The sequence below is a fragment of the Drosophila bipectinata genome, chromosome 2R, assembly GCF_030179905.1.
Source record: "Drosophila bipectinata strain 14024-0381.07 chromosome 2R, DbipHiC1v2, whole genome shotgun sequence".
Taxonomy (NCBI): domain Eukaryota; kingdom Metazoa; phylum Arthropoda; class Insecta; order Diptera; family Drosophilidae; genus Drosophila; species Drosophila bipectinata.
This window is the reverse complement of record NC_091737.1, coordinates 22,202,241-22,221,255: the sequence shown is the minus strand read 5'-3', so window position 1 is coordinate 22,221,255 and position 19,015 is coordinate 22,202,241. Positions and strand designations below refer to the sequence as shown.

The 19,015-nt window shown below is 44.6% G+C and overlaps 6 protein-coding genes across 6 annotated transcripts; 3 read left to right on the top strand and 3 right to left on the bottom strand.

Moving 5' to 3' along the window:
* Oseg6 (intraflagellar transport protein Oseg6) lies at positions 1-4,796 on the bottom strand. Its single transcript, XM_017238241.3, has 9 exons — positions 4,495-4,796; positions 3,713-4,438; positions 3,042-3,654; positions 2,403-2,979; positions 2,068-2,350; positions 1,830-2,010; positions 687-1,770; positions 261-630; positions 1-202 (listed from the first exon to the last, which is right to left on the bottom strand). Exons 1-9 carry the CDS (start codon positions 4,653-4,655, stop codon positions 97-99), a joined length of 4,101 nt encoding a protein of 1,366 aa, XP_017093730.2. The 5' UTR covers positions 4,656-4,796; the 3' UTR covers positions 1-96.
* Positions 4,797-5,045: 249 nt separating this feature from the next.
* Rep (Rab escort protein) lies at positions 5,046-7,097 on the top strand. Its single transcript, XM_017238240.3, has 3 exons — positions 5,046-5,224; positions 5,288-6,391; positions 6,454-7,097. Exons 1-3 carry the CDS (start codon positions 5,176-5,178, stop codon positions 6,852-6,854), a joined length of 1,554 nt encoding a protein of 517 aa, XP_017093729.2. The 5' UTR covers positions 5,046-5,175; the 3' UTR covers positions 6,855-7,097.
* Positions 7,098-7,140: 43 nt separating this feature from the next.
* Positions 7,141-9,870, bottom strand: hpo (serine/threonine-protein kinase hippo). Its single transcript, XM_017238239.3, has 2 exons — positions 8,489-9,870; positions 7,141-8,428 (listed from the first exon to the last, which is right to left on the bottom strand). The coding sequence occupies exons 1-2, from the start codon at positions 9,702-9,704 to the stop codon at positions 7,689-7,691; spliced, it is 1,956 nt and encodes a 651-aa protein (XP_017093728.2). The 5' UTR covers positions 9,705-9,870; the 3' UTR covers positions 7,141-7,688.
* Positions 9,871-10,707: 837 nt separating this feature from the next.
* On the top strand, positions 10,708-13,026 carry LOC108123302 (parkin coregulated gene protein homolog). Its single transcript, XM_017238443.3, has 5 exons — positions 10,708-11,088; positions 11,161-11,339; positions 12,388-12,559; positions 12,654-12,803; positions 12,866-13,026. The coding sequence occupies exons 1-5, from the start codon at positions 10,818-10,820 to the stop codon at positions 13,024-13,026; spliced, it is 933 nt and encodes a 310-aa protein (XP_017093932.2). The 5' UTR covers positions 10,708-10,817.
* Positions 13,027-13,040: 14 nt separating this feature from the next.
* LOC108123304 (uncharacterized) lies at positions 13,041-13,991 on the bottom strand. Its single transcript, XM_017238445.3, has 3 exons — positions 13,640-13,991; positions 13,434-13,574; positions 13,041-13,371 (listed from the first exon to the last, which is right to left on the bottom strand). The coding sequence occupies exons 1-3, from the start codon at positions 13,761-13,763 to the stop codon at positions 13,256-13,258; spliced, it is 381 nt and encodes a 126-aa protein (XP_017093934.1). The 5' UTR covers positions 13,764-13,991; the 3' UTR covers positions 13,041-13,255.
* Positions 13,992-15,448: 1,457 nt separating this feature from the next.
* Positions 15,449-16,674, top strand: LOC108123303 (thioredoxin-related transmembrane protein 2 homolog). The gene has a single exon (XM_017238444.3). It carries the CDS (start codon positions 15,573-15,575, stop codon positions 16,386-16,388), a length of 816 nt encoding a protein of 271 aa, XP_017093933.2. The 5' UTR covers positions 15,449-15,572; the 3' UTR covers positions 16,389-16,674.
* The last annotated feature ends 2,341 nt before the right edge of the window (positions 16,675-19,015 follow it).

The following is a 19,015-nucleotide window of genomic DNA, read 5'->3' as shown; positions in this document are numbered from 1 at the left end:
ATCTTATACATATATGTATGTATATGTTTCTATTTTTTGGTTTTGGGTGATCATGTGCAGTCTATTCGTTTGCTTCAGTTCTATGATGAGTCTATCCTAAGAAGCGGCCAGTATATATGGTCGTATGTCCTCTACATCCAGCAACTGCTCCGGTGCCACACGTTCGCCACACATGGGACACTCGCCATTCTCAGATAAAATGCTGGAAGAATAAACAAAGTTTAATTATAATTCATGTTTTATTTGGTTCTATGACTCACTTTTCCATTTCGGCGCGGAAGCAGAGAAAGTCGCATTGCGGACAGGATGTCATAAGCTGCTTAATGATGTGCTGGCCAGTGGCTATGCAGATGGGAAGGGTGGTCTTGCAGCTGTAGCAGGTCACCTCCATATTGGCCAGATTTGAGTCACAAATGGGACACTCCATGGTCTCGTCATCGATTTCATCACGGAGCTGTTTAATGCCCTTGGGTGCTTTTCTCACGATGGATTCTATCTTTTTGGCATATCGTGGGTCCAACTGATTCCTGTAATCCGGCCTCATCAAGGTGGAGGCATATGTAAAGGCAGATTTCTTGAGTCCTGCTCGATGACACTCAATCACCGTGGAGGTGAGGATGGGAATAATATCTGGAAGATGGTATTAAAAAATTAAACAGGATATTATGGAGTTGTATGATCCTTACGTTCAGGAAACTGTGAAATACAGGCGGCCACCTGGACCAGCAGCTTGGCGGCCAAAAGATGGTTTCCCAGTTTAACGTGAATCCTCACCAACGTGTACCGATGTAAGAGAATAAACTGATGCCGCATCTCGGCAGTAACGGATAAATTATTCCTACGTAGTTCCTGGTACATGGAATAAAGCAGATCTCTGGCTGATTTATAGTTTCCGGCAAGCTGCTCTTGGTTGGCAATAATAACAGCTGTCTTGGCCGCATCCTTGTAGTGTTTTCTAGCCATGTATAAACGGAACAGATAGCGAGGATCTTTCGGGACGCCATCCACTTCGCCCAGTAGAAACTCAATGAGCTGGGTCGCCAATTGTTCATTATTCGAAGTGGCCACACAATCAATGGCCAGGGACAGAGCTCCTTGCTCTTCGTTGTTAAAAGCGGAGGCCTTCAGAAGGAATCTCAATGCTTTAGTGAACTCTCTAGCCAGAAAGTAATATTTTCCAGCTAAGAGCGTATACTTTTCACTTTCAAAATAGTGAGCGAGTGCTAGATAGTCTGAGGATTTGGCATTCTCATAACGTTCCAGAAGCTCGCCATGTCGACGGAGCTTGTTGTGCCGCTGGGCCAGGGCGAAGGCCTCCTCCACACAGCCACAGATAACCAGAAACTGAAGAGCTTGTTCCACGTCACCGATTTTCTGATAAAACTTGGCCAGAAGCTTGGCTGAGTCCATTGAGCGGGATTCCAAAACTATTTCTGAGGCAGCATGGGGATCGCACAGATGATCCAGATATATCCGAACGCAGGCATCCAAGTCACCGGCTACCCGGTAGCTCTTTATGGCCTCCTCAAAGTGACCGTCATTTTCTTTGGCCTTGGCATAGGCTGCGTGCAGTTTTGTGCTCTTTACCTTGGGTAGGATGTTGTTGGCCTTGTGCCACATCTTAAGAGCAATATAGTGGCCACAGGCCTCGTCGTAGAAACCTCCACGTTCATACAAGCCAGCTGCTTCGGTCAGATGTCCAACGGTGGCTAAGAGCTCCGCACAGTCGAAGAGGAGCTGCTTATCCTCCAGTTCCACGGCATATTGGATCTTATAAAGAAAATATGAGTGATGAATTTATATCCGCAAGAAAATTGGTAGCTTCTTACCCCACGCCTGAAATCTCCTGCTCTTATAGAAGTCCTGGCGATGCCCATTTTGCACAGACGCACATGCTCTTCGAATTCCGGAGAAGCATCCATTGAAGCTGGCTGTTCGCTTTCCTTGTTGTTGATTAAATCTTCCTTGTAACCTTTTTCGTAATGATACAAGGCATCGGCGTAGTTTCCCCTAAAATGGAAATACTATTTAATACATAGATTGATTAGAATATATCCTGTTCCTTACGTGAATTCCAATTGCTGGGCGTATTCCCTGGCAATGAAAGGAACCTCCTGGGGATCGTGCTTGTGGGCCAGCAGTAAGGCCTGATCCCATTGTAGAAGATCACGGCAGAGTTCCAGGGCAGCACGGTTGTAAACACCCTTGAGCATGTGCTCCTTAGCCTGTTCGTATTGGGACAAGAGCATGCAACAGCATCCGATGAGCATGTCCAGATCTTCCACATAGCGGAGATCGGTCAAAGCATTCACCAGGGCAGCATCCCCCAACTGACGATAAGCTCGAATGGCTGGTAATTATTTAGTTAGTAAGCATAATAATCCGTAGCGCAATCTACTCACCAATATCCGGCTCCAGATCGGAAATAGCCTGCTCCCCAAACTCCCGCCAGGCACTTGTCTGATTCATCTGCTTGCACAACTTGAAGGCTTCTTCGTAGTTCCTAAGCCGAAGAAGCATCTGAAGATTCGCTGTCTGGCTGTTGCTAGGATTCACCACATGTGTGCTGAGCGACTGCGTCGCATACTGGCCCCCATCGACATGGAGTGCCATCTCACCCCCGCACAGTAGAATCGGAAACTGACCAGGATTCAGTTTGGATTCTCCCACTTTCAAGGCATAGGTCCCCTGGACAGAGTGGCGTACAAAGACGTGGGTATTTACCATCCTCGTATCGTAGCTGATGAAGATATTGGGCTGGGTCAGATCCCAAAGACAGCCAAGGCACTCTTTGGGCATCTCTGGAATCAGTAAGGCCTCCTCCACGGCGGGCAAAAAAACATATCCCTGGGCATGGTCATCGATGAAGATAGTCTTGGTTCCCTCAATGTCCACGTTGAGTTGACTTATACCCATACTGTGGCGATATATAGTGCAGCTTTCCCACTTTTCCAGAGAATAGAACACCAGGTGACCAATCTGGATGTTGAAAACCAAATCATTAAAATAAGACGAGTTTAAGGACACTGAATAGAACTCACATCGGTGGCAAATATTAGGAGTTCCTGGGTGAGAGCAAAGCAGGTGATCACCGCATCGCTGGGCATATTGGGCAAGGCAGTTGGAAACACAGCCTGAAGCTTGTCCTTGCAGTTTGGATTGTCAGCGGTTATGGCCTGGAGGATCAACTGGGGTGGACACAGCGCAGCACAGTAATCCGCATTCAGTCGCATACTGGCAATGCTTCGGGGGAAATCACGTTCGCTTAGTGGTCGAGGTTCCTCGCCCAAACTCTTGCCCAGATCGTAGAACCATACGTGCTTTTCAATCCCAGCCGCAAAGTTGTACGGTCCCACAGCCATGAAGGTGGGCTCTCCCTCCAGCGGCAGCCGGAAAGGCAACGACTTGGACTTATCCGGAGCATACACATAGATAGACACCTCAGCCAGACTACTCAGCAGGACGATCCGAGGCGCTGATACGGCGAAGAGGTGAGGCAGCTTGGTCACGTAGATATAGACAGTGCCACTGTTGGTGGTAACCGCCAATAATTGCCCATCGGGAGACCAATCGATCATCTGAACGCCGGCATGATCCGGAACGGTTATAATGCGCTCCGTTTCCTGGAGGTTCGTTATCGAGTGAATTTTTATGCTAAAAAAAAGGAAGAAAGGTTACAATACTTAAGGAAAGGAATAAAAGGACTACATACTTATCATCTCCGCAGGAGGCTACAATATCCAACGTGGGACAGTAGGCGAGACCACTCAGCGTGTCCTTGTGATTTTTAACCTGCCACAGCTCCTGCCCCACGTCCTTGGGGTGGGTGGAAATAGCAACAACGTGGCCGTTGGAGAAGCCCAACAGTATATAACCGTCACCGAACCACTTGTGCTGCATTAAAGATCCATACCGACTCTGGAAGCCCAGCTCCGTAGGATTTTCCGGCTCGGGAAGGTAATAGAGGAAAAGGGTGCGCTTGCCAATGATCATGCTGATGGCATTGTCACCGGCGATTCGGTCATCGTTTGCCATTTCAGCAAAGTACATGTCGGTCGGAGCATCCCTAAGTTGGACCACTCGTACCGTGTCCCCGTCCTCATTGCTCAGCGAGAAGCTTTTGTCCTCCGATCCGAGAGCTAGAAGATTCTGAGCCGACCAGGCACCGCAGGTGATCCGTTTGCTGTGCTTGCCCAGCACTGGAGTGGGACGTTTCCCGCTACTGTGGTTGTAGATAGACAGGTTTCCTCGGCCAGTGCCGACAGCCAGGAGTTGCTGCTGCTTGGACCAGAGGATGCAGGTCAACGGATCCCGTAGTCCCGTCTCCACACTCATCTTTTCCTGGGTTTCGTAGTCCCATAATGTAATATTTGGAGATCCACTGGTAATTATTCCCAAGACATCGCCTTCATGGTCCCAGGCAAAGCCAGAACAGAGACTGGAAAGGATTAAACTGTCATTTTTAAGAATTAATTTTCCTTATTCCCATCTCACCCTGCCAGGATAATGCGCTGCACCAGCTGCCCCTGGCGGTTGTACAAAGCCACGGAGCCATCGGTTCCTGTGGTGGCCAGCAAAGCCTTCTGCCAAATAAAATAAACATCTCCGATGCCATGGGGTTCGTCGTATTTGTACAGGATCTTCTCGAAGGACATGACTATATTTAAAACTATTTTTTTAATTTTCTCTAGCCAGCATTCTGGTAAAGAATTTTTTCCGGCTTTTGTTTACGGCTTTCTCGTTTCCATGGCAGCGGTGACCACAACTACGAGCGCACCTGTGCTGTGTATGTATTTTTATTGCACCTGTGAATTTTTGTGGGAGCATCAGGTTTTTGGAACAACAGGTGGCTGTTATTATTTTTTTTATTTTATAATTGAATTTTTGAATATTGTGGGTCAGAAAATAATTGTGAAAATTTTATTAGATGCATATTTGCCATATTTAAAGAGTGCATAAAAAAAGGAAAATAAAATTTTAAATAATTCTAATCAGAGTTTGTGGTGTTTACCAACACAGTTATCAGCCAACAGCTGATTTGTAATGGTGACGTCACTGATAATAGCACATCACTAAGCAGCTGATTCTTTGTAAATTCGCAGTTAATTCACAAACTATTTATACCTAAATTACAGAGATTTCTGGTTAAATTATAGTAGTAAAAGTTTAGATAATATGGCGGATGACTTGCCGGAGCAGTTTGACCTGGTGGTCATAGGCACAGGTATTGTAAACTCTTGGAAAACATTTGTTGTGTTTTATGACTCATTCGGGACGCCCTTTTCAGGCTTCACTGAATCCTGCATTGCTGCCGCGGCCAGCAGAATAGGAAAATCCGTCCTGCACATCGATAGCAATGAGTACTACGGCGATGTGTGGAGCTCCTTCAGTTTGGATACATATTGTGCACGCCTGGACAGGGAAGTTGAGCCTCATTCCACGTTGCGAAATGCGAGCTACTCCTGGCATATTGCGGAAACGGCGACCGAAACAGAATCCATGGAGACTCAGGGGGATCAACGGTGGACACGTGACAGCATAATGGCCAAATCTCGTCGCTTCAGCTTAGATTTATGCCCACGCATTCTTTACGCCGCAGGGGAGCTCGTGCAGTTGCTCATTAAATCCAACATCTGCCGCTATGCGGAGTTCAGGGCCGTGGATCACGTGTGCATGCGCCACAACGAAGAGATTGTATCCGTGCCTTGCTCCCGCAGCGATGTATTCAACACGAAATCCCTGACAATTGTTGAGAAGCGGCTTCTTATGAAATTCCTTACCGCGTGCAATGATTACGGCGAGGACAAATGCAATGAGGACTCATTGGAGTTCCGTGGGCGCACTTTCCTCGAGTATTTGCAGGCGCAGCGGGTCACCGAAAAGATCTCTTCCTGCGTTATGCAGGCCATTGCCATGTGTGGACCAAACACCAGTTTCGAGGAAGGCATGCAGCGTACGCAACGATTTTTGGGCAGCCTCGGACGCTACGGCAATACGCCTTTCCTGTTCCCCATGTACGGGTGCGGGGAGCTGCCGCAGTGCTTTTGCCGCTTATGTGCCGTTTACGGAGGCATCTATTGCCTGAAGAGAGCCGTGGACGACATTGGCTTGGATGGCGAAACCAACGAATTGGTTCTGAGCAGTGCTGGAAAAACATTACGTGCCAAAAATGTGGTCTCCGCACCTGGTTATACGCCGGTTTCGAAGGGTGTAGAGATGCGTCCCCACATCTCACGTGGATTGTTTGTGGCCTCCAGCCCATTGGGCAACGAGGAGTTGAACAAAGGTGGCGGTGGCGTGAATTTGTTGCGTTTGTTGGATGCAGATGGACAAAGAGAAGCCATCTTAATACAATTGGCTCACTATTCTGGGGCATGCCCCGAAGGATTGTGTAAGGATCAGTATAATCATTTAAAATTAAACAATTTTTAAATTTGTAAAATATTTCTTTAGATGTTTTTCACCTTACTACACCTGCTGTGAGCGAGGATCCTGCTTCGGACTTATCCGCCTTTACCAGCCAACTTTTCGATCGCTCGGATGTGCAACTTATATTCAGCTCTTACTTTACCATTGCTTCCCAATCGAGTAAAAGTGCTGCAGGCGAACACATTCATTACACAGAGCCACCAACCTTCGAACTGGACTACGATGCAGCCATATCAAATGCCCGGCAAGTATTTAACAAACTCTATGCAGATGCAGAGTTTCTGCCGAGGGCACCGGATCCGGAGGAAATTGTCATTGATGGTGAGGACCCCAGTGCCTTGAACGAAAACAGTCTGCCGGAGGATCTGCGGGCTCAGCTGCACGACATGCAGCAGGCGACTCAGGAAATGGATATTCAAGAATAAGTTTTGGAATGGACCAATTAACAATTATTAAACATCAAACTTCACTGCTGTTAGGTTAAACGGAATTTAATCGATTTTGTATACAGTTTTTGCTTCATATATTCCTATATATTTATTATGTAAATTATTTATAATTGCTAAAAGTACTAGGTATATATAAATGTTTATATGTGAGTGCTTCTGTGCATTTTGCTTTGAGAAATATACTTTCGAAAAATATGCATTCCAATGCGTATAAAAATGTTTCCTCTTTTATAATTATTGCTTGACGGGTTACTGATTTCGATTTTCTTTTTTGCACGAAGTCGAAATTATGGTAAACATAGTGATAAGGTTAATAGTTAACAGGGAAGAACGAATATAATTGTAAAGTCTTACAAATTAGAATAAGGCTCAGGCAGTAGACGATGCAGGCAGCAGCTACAATAAACCAAATATAAGTTTTATTCGAAACGAAAAATAATCATAGGAGATAGATCATTGAGAGAAATGAAACGAAACAGAAGTGTGATTAAAACCAAGGGAAAAACCAACAACAACAAAAACATTCGTGCATTCTGGAAGATTCTGCCGACTACTCCACGGCTTTGACCACATTCTCCATTCCTGTTTCACTGCATTTTACAATAAAGCTTTTGTGTTATCATTTCTTGTGATTGAGTTAAGGCCTTTCCATTAGATTGAACGTTCGCCAAACTACGAAACATTAATAGTGGATACAGATTGCTCTGTAGGTATTCCGTGATTTAAGCTGGGCTTCAATCTAATGCAAACGCACTTCCGTGACTTGAAATTCAAATTTCGGTTGCCTTGCAAAGTTGTGAGTTGCTATTCCTATATCTTAATCAGATTATTATTGATATTCTGCTGGCGTTTGCGCTTCGCATTCATGGCGTCCACAATGGGCTGCCGCTTGGCATTGTATTTTTTGTTGAGCTGCTCAATTTCCAGCTCCATCTCGTGATCGATGTTGCTGAGCCGCTGTGTCAGATCGTCAAAGGTGAGGAACTTGAGGAACTCAAATTCGCCCTCCACATATGCATGCGACTGCGTATGCATGTGCTGATTTTGATATGCGGGCGGCGGCTGGGCCGGAGCTGCAGGCGCAGCCGCTGGCGGAATTCCCTGCTGGCCGATAGCCTGCGCTGCTGCATTGTTGCGAAGCAGATTTTGCTGATTGTTGAGAGCAATGAGCTGCTCGTCCATTAGCGGATAAGCCATGAGAGCGTGCTGCAGCTGCTGATGTTGCTGCAGCCCATACTGATTGATAGCGGAGATCTGTTGAAACTGCATTTCCATATTGTGCTCCCAGTTAGTAATATCGTTGGCCCCGCTGGCCAAGTGCGGTTTCTCCTGTTGTAGCTGCTGTTGCTGTTGTTGCTGCTGCTGCTGTTGCTCGGCTGCAGCCGGGGAGTACTCCGTGGCCATTGCCTTGTCATCGCCCCTGGCATCGCCTGCATTCTTGCGCTCAAAATGCTCCAGAAATTGTGGTCTGTAGCGATTACGTGGCTTCTGATCATCAGTGGGCTTGGCCGTTGTGGAGTCATCGGAGTCTGAGTTGATAACCATGGTGCCTACAATTGAAAAGATTCATTATAATCCCAGTTGATTCGGTATTTTAAAAATGTTCTTACCCAAATTGGATTCCAGTTCAACCATGGTGCCGGTATCGACGGGTGGACCATCGAGGGGCGAAGCTGTAGTGGCAGCTGCAGCAGCTCCAGCCGCTGGGCCGCCTTTGTTCAGATTCTTTAAGCCACCCGGCCCCAAAGTACCCTCGTCCAAGTCTGGCTCTGCATGCGCTATCATGGTAGCATCCGAAGCTGAGCTCTGCTGGTACTCTCCGACTTTCTCCGGCACTAATGTCCCTGGGTCCTCCATAAAGGAGGTTTCCAACATGTTTTGGAGCATTCCAACTCCACCAATACTTCGGTTCGCCCGCTGCTGTTCGCGGATGGCACAGGTCTCCTCCAGCATGGGTTTCAGAATCGAACGGTGTTTGGCATTGCGAATGAATTCGTGCTCCAGCAGCTCAGTGGCCGTCGCTCGGTCGTCCGGCTCCTTGACGAGGCACTTGCTAACAAAGTCTATGAACTCAGTGCTCCAGCGATCTGGCTCTCGGAATGACGGCGGCGGCTTTTGAGGGATCATGAAAATGGCACGCATGGGATGGATGTCACCATATGGTGGTTTTCCCTCAGCCATTTCCAGGGCAGTGATTCCGAGTGACCATATGTCCGCAACGCAATCGTAGCCAATCTCCTCGATGACCTCCGGCGCCATCCAGAAGGGTGTACCGATCACAGTGTTTCTTTTGGCCATTGTGTCTGTGAGTTGGCCAGCTACCCCGAAATCGGCTAGTTTGGCATAACCCTCTGTGTTGAGCAATATGTTGGCAGCCTTAATGTCCCTATGGATTTTGCGACGAAGGTGCAGGTAGACCAGACCCTTCAGCGTGTCCGACAGAATGGTGGCTATTTCGTCCTCCGTTAGGGTTTTCTTACGCAGTCTCATGATGTCCGAAACGCTGCCGGCTCCACAGTACTCCATGCAGATCCAGAGGTCATATTGCTTGAAGTACGACCCATAGTAACGTACCACATACGGCGAATCACATTGTTGCATAATTGAGATCTCCTTGATGATCTCGTGCAGATCTGACTCGACCGGCACCAGCTTGATGGCTACAATGGAGCTGCTCTCTTTGTGCTGGGCCTTGTAGACGGACCCGTAGCTGCCCTCGCCCAGCTTGTACATGATGTCGAACACCTTCTCCGGCGGCTGCGCCAGGGACTCCTCCGAAAGCTTCTTCAGCTCCCCGTTGGTGCTGGAGGACATGTTGCCCGCCATTGTTTTGCTCCCCCAAAACGACCGGTTGCACACTGACGTTGTTTATTTGTCCTCAAGGTTTGGATATATCACGAAAAAACAATTACATCAATTTACAGCGACATTTTCTCACACACATTTGTTCTTTATTCCCTCCCAGTGTTGGGCAACATTGCAAGAGTTCTTCTCCCACGCTTTCCAACACACCTGACCGGCGTGGTGTTGTAGGATGGCTGCACAATCTGGCTGGAAAATGTAAACAAAGTGCCAGTGTGGAAAGCGTCCTTAATTAAGGGTTGGATGGCGGACAAATTGAAACGGTTTTTTAAAATTTTAATCTTTGCCTGCCATTTAGATATTAGGTTTAGCCTTATATACATCTTTAAGGTATTAGCTGGGAACAATTAATCGACCTTTTTAACGAAGAAATTCCAATAAATCATAGCTATGTTTATTGCACGTATATTAATTTATTAAAAGAATATTGTAACATTTTCAACATTTAAACATACTTATAACTAATCTAGTCGTATGTCGTATGATTTTACATGATTGCATTTCTGCCTTGTTTTATAATAAAGATTGACAGGTGCACTTCTCTATCGACAAAAGTTCTTACAAATTTGTCTTAATTATCTGATCCAATCAGCTCGGACTCGGGGTCACTGACCCTAAAAGCTTAATAAAACAAAAAACGAAATTGTAAATCAGTGAGCTGGCCGAGATTATGAATCTGATGCATGCAAGCAATATGCAAACATAACTGGCGCCTTTGGGGCTAACCAAGCTAACCGGCTTTGCATTCGCTTTCGGAATTCGTTATTATTATAAATCACCGCAACGGTGGCGACGGAGCTGTGGCTGGAAGAGAGCACCGCGATACTAGCATGTAAGCCCATGCCGCTCGGCTGTATTAGCAATTGGCTTATCGGTCACTAAGCCGCCAAAAGCACCCTAGCAACGTGCTCCATAGAAACGACACGACACGGACACCCAACAGCAACGCCAACACACCAGGAGCAGCAACTTCGATGTGGGGGGTGTGCCAGGCTAGAAAATTCCTTCGCTCGTCAGTTGGCTGTTTACACTACGTGGCGGCACATCCATTTCGCGTTTGCACTACCGACGGCTAAGATGGCCCAAACGGCACGCACCGCCACGGGAAGACGTCCGGGTCCGGTGAATGACTTTCACATCTCGCAGAAGCAACGTTCCAAATCCGCGAATCCCACCCAGCTCCGTCCGCTGAGTGGCATCCATGGGGCGGCAGTTTCCTCCCGACCTCGCTACGTGCCGCCCTTTTCCATTCAGTCGCAGCAAAAGAACACCGTTGTCATCGATGGCCCCATCCACGAGTGTGCCCCAAAAACCGCGAGTGCCAGGGGGCGTAACCCCAACCCAAAAAGTGCGTCGTGTCGTGGTGGAGTTGGTTATTTGTTTTCCTAATGACTTCCCGTGCTTTCGTTATGATTTCCAGGTCTGCGACGGCAACAGAAGTCCATGTCCACCTTTAATTTGGGTTTGGGAATAAATGGGTGTACCCAGGGTGGAGGCAATGATCCAGGTCGAGGCACCCTCTTTCGGATGTACTTTGATCGTGGTGACTTGCCCATCAAGATGGAGTACTTGTGTGGAGGCGATAAAATCGGATGGACGGTAAGGGATCTACTTAGTCTATGATTTTTGAAAAACCTTAGTCTTCTAGGGGTAGTTCTGGATCAAAGTTTACCCTACCAGAACCTTCTTAGTGTCAAAAGAGGTTTCAGTCATTCCAGCACCAATGTGAGGCAGTGGAAATCAACTAGAATTTCGTAACTGTCACTAATAAAATACGGGTAACCTTACCAATCACATCCAGTGACCTACCTATTGCCCATATTTGAGTTTTGCTTGAATTTCATACACCTGCGTGTTCAATTATTTCAAGTGTTACAGAGCTATAAAATAGCAACGAGTAAATAATATGACATTGTCTATTTCCGGAGTCAGTAGAGCAATTCCGGCCGGAATGCAACTGCTGACATTCAAAACGTCGCACCGTCCGTCTGTCAGTTCTGTTGCAGTTTTGAAACTGCTGCCCATCACCCAGTTGGTGGTTCCACCTTTTGCCAGGTGTGTGACCCTTTAGGGCGGTTCAATGTCATAGTCCTTGGGGTTTGGGGAGCCACATATGGTATGTGTATGGAGTGCGTTTGTTTATCTAGGCTGGAATGGCAACGTGACAGTTCGTGTGCATACGAGTGATATGTGGGTGACTCCTATTTATTTGCGTCACAGGGACGAAGGTCATAGGTCTTCACGCAGTTACGATGTTAGAGATAGCGCCAAGTTAATCTATTGACACCTCAGAACTAATCCAGTTTACTGGGCGTTCTATTTTTACAAAGGTGATGCAAATAATCAGGTGTTTCGATTACCGGATCAAACCTCGGGTAAATGCATTTTCCCAAAGAAAAGATTAGTCTAGACGTATACTAAGTGAGTACAGGTATACAGGTTCCCGTATTGCCCTTTGTTCAAACCAAAAAAAATTTCATTGACAACGTAAACAAACAAAGAGCATCTTAATGGAAATCAACGAAACCTAAGCAGCCTAGCGTGCAAATGTACACTTGCGAAACTTGCACCACCACCTCCCAAAAAAACACGAAACAAATTGAAATTCCCAGAATTATTTTCAACTCCTTTCCGGGTTTCTACACAGGTGGACATCGACAAGCTGGACTACAGCCTCTACTTGCCACTGTTCTTCGACGGATTGGCGGAAACGAAGCATCCATACAAGACCTATGCCCGCCAGGGAGTCACGGACCTGCTGCTGGCCGGAGGCGAAAAAATACACCCAGTGATACCGCAATTAATTTTACCTTTGAAGAGTGAGTACCAGGGCTGTGGCTGGCACGCAAATGCCTCGAACTTTTTGGTCTAATTTGCACCTTGCGAATCGAAAATCCGCCCACCTCATTTCAGACGCACTGAGCACCCGTAACCTGGAGGTAATGTGCACGACATTGAAGATAATCCAACAGCTGGTCATGTCCTCGGATTTGGTGGGCCCTGCCCTAGTTCCCTTCTACCGACAATTGCTGCCCATGTTTAATGCCTTTAAGGTGAAAAACTGTAAGTTAAATTAGTTTACAAACTTTTCCAGAACTTAATTAAATAAATAAATAAATTTTTAGTGAATTGTGGTGATGAAATCGATTATGCCCAGAAGAACAACCTAAATCTTGGCGATCTTATCGATGAGACGCTCCAGGTCCTGGAGCTCCATGGCGGCGAAGATGCTTTTATCAATATCAAGTATATGGTTCCGACCTACGAGTCCTGCTATTTAAATTAATTTACGCTTCATGGTTTTGTCCCTTTACATACAATATCATAAGTATTTATTGAATTTTACAAAACAAACAAACATAAAATAATAAAATTGATATTTGTTACCAAATGTTTATAGATATGAGATTATATAGTTGAGGATATATATTGTTTTTCTTTGCCAGAAATTCTGGCGGATTTTGGGGGACTGCAGTTAGACCTTTTAGGAAACTGCAGGGCCCCCGATTAGGTCATCACTTGGTGGGAGCATACTCGTTCTTCTTCACGTTGTGGGGAGAATAGCGATTGTAGAGGCCCCAGATGGAGTTCATCAGCTTGTCATTGTACTTGTTGGGCGAATAGTCGCGCTCTGGAAGGTGCAGGAATGTGTATCAGTGATCGATTAACCCACTGAGGAGGGTTAATACTTACGAGCTAGTGAGTTGTCAAGGGAACCCTTGTCAGATGATGCAGCGGACCTCAAACGGGCCACGATCATTTCGCGTTCGTTGTATTGCTCACGGAGCTTGCAGGCTGCGAAGGCACCTTGGGGAATGGCGGCCATTTTAATAGCTATTGGGAAAAAACCCTTCATTAGAATCCAATACTATATAGAATTTAATAAAATCACCACTTACTGCTTAAGGAAATGGTACTCAAAACTGAAAATATATCAAAGTTGCTCAGAATGTTCTTCTGATTCCAGCACTCTTCCAAATGCTGATCGAGGTTGTTGATTGTTTGGCTCAGCTGCAGCAGCATTCAAATGGCAAAGACCGAGTTTCGTTTTAAATTATAACTGGGAATATTTCGTTAATTTGGAAATATTTCCCTTGATTTTACTATAAAACCAATTAAATGTTTTTCTTTTTGTCACTGTAGTCCGGTAGGCATTTAATGCCAATCGTTATTGATCGGGTTTCGCTCGATGATCTGGGAAGAAGCTTTGACTGACTCTCGTCGATACTTGGGTTCAGAAATGAACTGAAGCCGCCGCCCGGTTAGGATGGGAATTTATAGAGCGCGTGTTCGGATCGAGGCTTCTGGGCTTTTGTGGCTGATAAGAGCGACAGACAGGAGATCAGGTTGCCTTGATAGCGCGATAATAGAGCCGGCAATTGATCGCCATTTTGTTCCCATTATCAGGTCCAGTTCCCCTTGTTTTGGTTTATACTTTACTCCGAGGTCTATTTGTTTCCAAGCTCTCCCGATCTGCGAGAGTGATGATGTCGGGTCGGGAAGTAGATGTTCCTGATACAGAAAATTTGGTGGTAGCTTAAGGTCCGAATCGATCGATATGATTTGAGCTTGAATAGGCAAGATTAAGGGATCACATTCCCAGCTTTTAGTTGACAGTGTACCCGGTTATCTCTCGAGATTTTATTTTAATCCAGATTAAACTGGTTCCCACACCACTGGCACGTAGTCCGGAGTAATTATATTAAGAACTGACCTATGTGCAGGTTGTTTACTTCATCTTTAAATTATTGTAGTATTTATTTATAATGTTGTTTTGAATAAAGACATAAAAACAATCAAGGTACTGGTACACCTTAGATAGTGAATCCAAGCAAATTAGTCACGATTTAGGGATTTCCCAGAAACTTAAAGCTATTAGAAATCCAAAAATGAATTATAAGTAGATCTATTCAAACGAAATCCTTTCTTTTTATAGTATTAATGACATCCATGTTTGCAATTTAAGAGCTAAAGCCTTGCTTTTCGTTACTATATTAAAATCAGCTATATAGCTAAGAGCCCCTTCAGTTCATAAGCTTATAAAGAGCAATATATGAAACCAAGATGAAACAAAGAAATGCCCACTACTGAAAACCAGTATATAGGTAGGCGATTCGTTGGGGATCATGGAAATGACCCTCGTTAAACGGTCCCAATAATACATTTAAAAGTAAATCATTTAATTCAGTGACGCGCAATGTGTTTACTACAAAAATAAAGAAAATAATCTTTGCACAATTCTGAGAGCCAGTCACGCTACAGATAACACTACAATTATGGATTAAGTACATTTTCACACAGTATTCACACAGTTTCAAACACAAACTAAACAAAAAGTAAATAAAAGAAGGTGGAGGCCCAAAATAAATCTTAATGATAATGAGTACTGATGGCAGACACGAGCGAGAAAGTTCACGTAAAGCCAGTCTTTATACTGGCGATTAAAGTTCGGCATGTGTGCGATAACCAAGATCCTCGTTGATTTTGTCTTTTTTTTTCATTTTGCAGTGGCCTCCTTAACGGAGTTCAACAATCCGCCAATGACTCTGGCAAAAAGCTGACGTAACAATGTCAAACATTTATCAGCTGCCGGGAATATTTTCAAATTTTATTTGAATATGAGTTTGGCGCCATCTTGTTTGGACTGATTTACAACACTGGACTTCGCCAGCTGATTTTGTCTAGGTGGCAACTCCACTATAGTTTTCCAAGCTAGGAATTATCACTCAACGGCGTTGCTAAAATTAACAATCAGGCGAGAAAAGAAAAACTTGGAAAATTGTTAATTAAAAACTTGACCCAGATCGGCATACACAGACCCGGGACGACGCAATGACGTGGAAGAAGCAGCTGGCCATACTGGCGAAGCCCTACTATTGGGTCAACATCCTGCTGGCCATATCGTACCTAATCTCCAAGAAGACAAGGTTTATCTGCACCCGCCTGTTCAACTTGACCGAGGAGGATGGTGATTGCGATCTGGACAGTCGCGAGGTGGAGATACTGTTCTTCCTTTTAATCGTTGTGATGATACGATCGCGCAAAACAGGCAGTGTCACCATGATAAACTACCTCTCCTCATCGTTTCTGTACACCAAGGTAGCAAATGGCATTCTGTGGGCCTACGCGGACTTCCGCTATGGTCTGGGCTTCCTTCTGGTATGTGTGCTAGTGGGCATGGTGCTACCTGAGCCCTCGTACCGCGGCCCCGAGCACATCACCTACTTCCGCAACGCACAGGTATTCGAGGAGGAGCTGGCCCGGGACAAGCGCACCAGCTGGCTTATTTGCTTCTACACCGTGTGGAACCCGAGCTGCGTCAACTTTGCTCCCGTCTTTGCTGAACTTTCAGCTGAGTACAACACGGACCACCTTAAGTTCGGCAAGATCGACATTGGACGCTTTCCGGACGTGGCCCAGAAGTACAGAATCTCGGACAGCAGCTTCTCTCGTCAGCTACCCACAGTGGTGCTGTTTCAGCAGGGCAAAGAATCGGATCGCCGGCCCTGCATTGACAGCAAGGGCAAGCTGCAAAAGTTCTTCTTCTCCAGCGACAACGTGCGCGCCGCCTTCGGACTGAACCAACTCTACAAGGAGGCTGTGGAGCGACTGCCCGTTGCCGCCAAGGAGTCAAAGAAGAGCCAGTAGAAAGGACCTCACTCCACCTTGTCTATCTCATTTTTGCGTACACGTGCTAAAATTTGTTATTTGTTTAGTTTTTAGTTTATTTTAAATTATAATTTGATTTTGAGGTCGCTGCCACTGCCAGAGACACGTACAATAGCACTTATAATTGCAAACAAGTTTTAACTAAAACGTGCACTTGCTGCGTTGCCATTGTGTAATTTATTTATGTAGTTTTGCATTTACATATTTAATTTTGTAGCTAATTGTCAGGTACCAAAAATATATGTAACATTTTGAGATGATTTAAGAGAGTTTGTTTGTGTCTCCCCCCTTACAAGTTTTTGTGCATTTTATACTCAATTAGCAGAGCTCAAACGATCATTTCCGTTGCTTGTTTAAGACGCAAACTGGAAGAACTCTGACATGGAAGAATTTCGAACAGTTCTTATGAAATTAAGCAAGTTTTCTTAACTAGATATTATATTCCTTTATTCTGATTGCTATTTTGAAATGCCTTTATTTTATAGAAAGGCTTTTCACCTAAACCTCAGTAGGCAGTAAGTTTTTATTCGTTCAGTGTAGCCGATAGTTTAAGGTTTATGCCTTGGCTTTCATAGTCTCAAAGGTTTCTGTCTTAGCTAGTGCAAGTTAAATTTAAATTTAAAAGTATTGTGGCACTTGTATTTGCCACGAGCATAAAATAAATATAAAGAAACTCATACAATAAGATTATTTATTGTTAAAATATGAATAAAATGAAATGACAATTGCTTGAAACAACTTGACGTGAATGCCCATATTTTCTTGTTTATGAAATATAAAATGGCTTCGGGACCGGCCATGGCCGCTGTTAAGCAAAATTGTATAACAATGGAAATGGCACAACAAAATATTTCCGGAGTGTTGCGTTTCGAAACGGGAAAAACGGCAGACATCGGCCATATAGACAGGTCATATACATATGTAGGACTCAACCGGCCAGACACAGAACGAAATAAACGCAAATCCCTTTTATCCATTCAATATGCCCACCCACACGCACATACATACATACATACATACAGACAATGTAAATGCATAAATACAGAAGACTGCACCCACCACCATCCACACACCCACCCATCCGTACACCGACCCACGCCCAATTCCTGGGAGTCCCAGTTCCACTTTACACTCCCATTTCCACCCCACCAAACCCTAGGCAGATGGGAGCTGGGCTTTTGTGGTTAATATTTGTATTTTTACTTTATTTTCAATGAATCGGCATGGAAATGGCCATTGTACATGTATTGTATTGTGTATGGTAAATAATACGATTGTCTCACATGAGTCCTGGCCATTTTATTGCGGAAAAGTTAAATTCCAGTGGGATGTGAGTGTGTGGGCTGCCGCTAGAAAAGATTCCCTCCGAATTGGAGCAATTATAGCCGCCACGGTTCCGGCTGTTTAATCAGGGCACCGCCGTATCAGCTGTCTCTGGCAGCCGCGGCTCTCCTCCACTACGTATACGTAATGTCATGACTACCGAACGCTGTCAGTGGCTCCTCACGGCGGAAATCCAATAAGCACTTCTTGCTACCCAAACGACAACAAAACGCATTGTCGTAGCTATTTTCACGTTGATTTCCCTCAATGCTACAGCCAAAAACCAGTGCTGGCCACATTCAATTGATTTTGAGTGATTTTTTGGCCAATACCCTCTAGTTTGAACGAGAAATAGGGGAGACTTTGAGGACTTTGAGGAGGAAAAGTTCTTAAAGATTTTAAAATATATAAATATTTGACCATTTATATAGAAGGTTTTTTATTCGAACTAAGTACTTAACTTTTCTAAGCTCATAAGGTTAATGTTTAAGAACTGAAAATCATGTCTTCTATCACTACTTATTCTCTATATAATTTCTAGTTTACGAAGCATATTCCTTCAGTAGGGTATTACTAGATTCATTTTTATATTGATCCTTACGTTTACGTCCGTTTCGGTTTGGTTGGCCGTATTTTTTATTGCATTTTTATGTCAACACCAGCTGGCAGCGTCTTAATATCGTTCTGTGGAACTGCTGCTGAGTTTGAGTGGGTTTTGTGTATTTCTGTCAATTGCTTACAATTAAATTAAAATTCAAGTCAAAGCCAGCCGCTGTTGGATTCGCAAAACCTTTGCCGCAAGGCAGGACAATTGAAAGCACAGGTGCTTTTCTCTCCTGCAGCAAAACGTGTGCGGTTTTCCTAGTATAGATTAAATAAATCAATTATGTTTAATCTCTGGGATGCCTTAGGGGTATTTTTTCCAATGGAGAAAAAAGATGTCAAAGGTTAGGTCAATAATGAGGCTTGCTTTGGACATTTTTTTTGCTCAATCGAATTTAATTAAATTAAATTGAGATAATATTGATTCTAATAACACACATATTGCTGATTGTTTAATTGATGTGTAATTTGTAGATGAATTATACAAATATTGATTAAAAACCTTGACCAGAATATATTTTAATTGTAGCACCAATAAAAACGCGGTTATTTTGGTTATAAAAACTTTTGTAGTTCTTAGACACAACCTGGTAGCAACACGTTTATGTGGCAGCAACAAACTCAATGCCGTCAAAGAAAAGTTAAGGCCAAAAGCTTAGGAAACTGTCTAACGATAACAA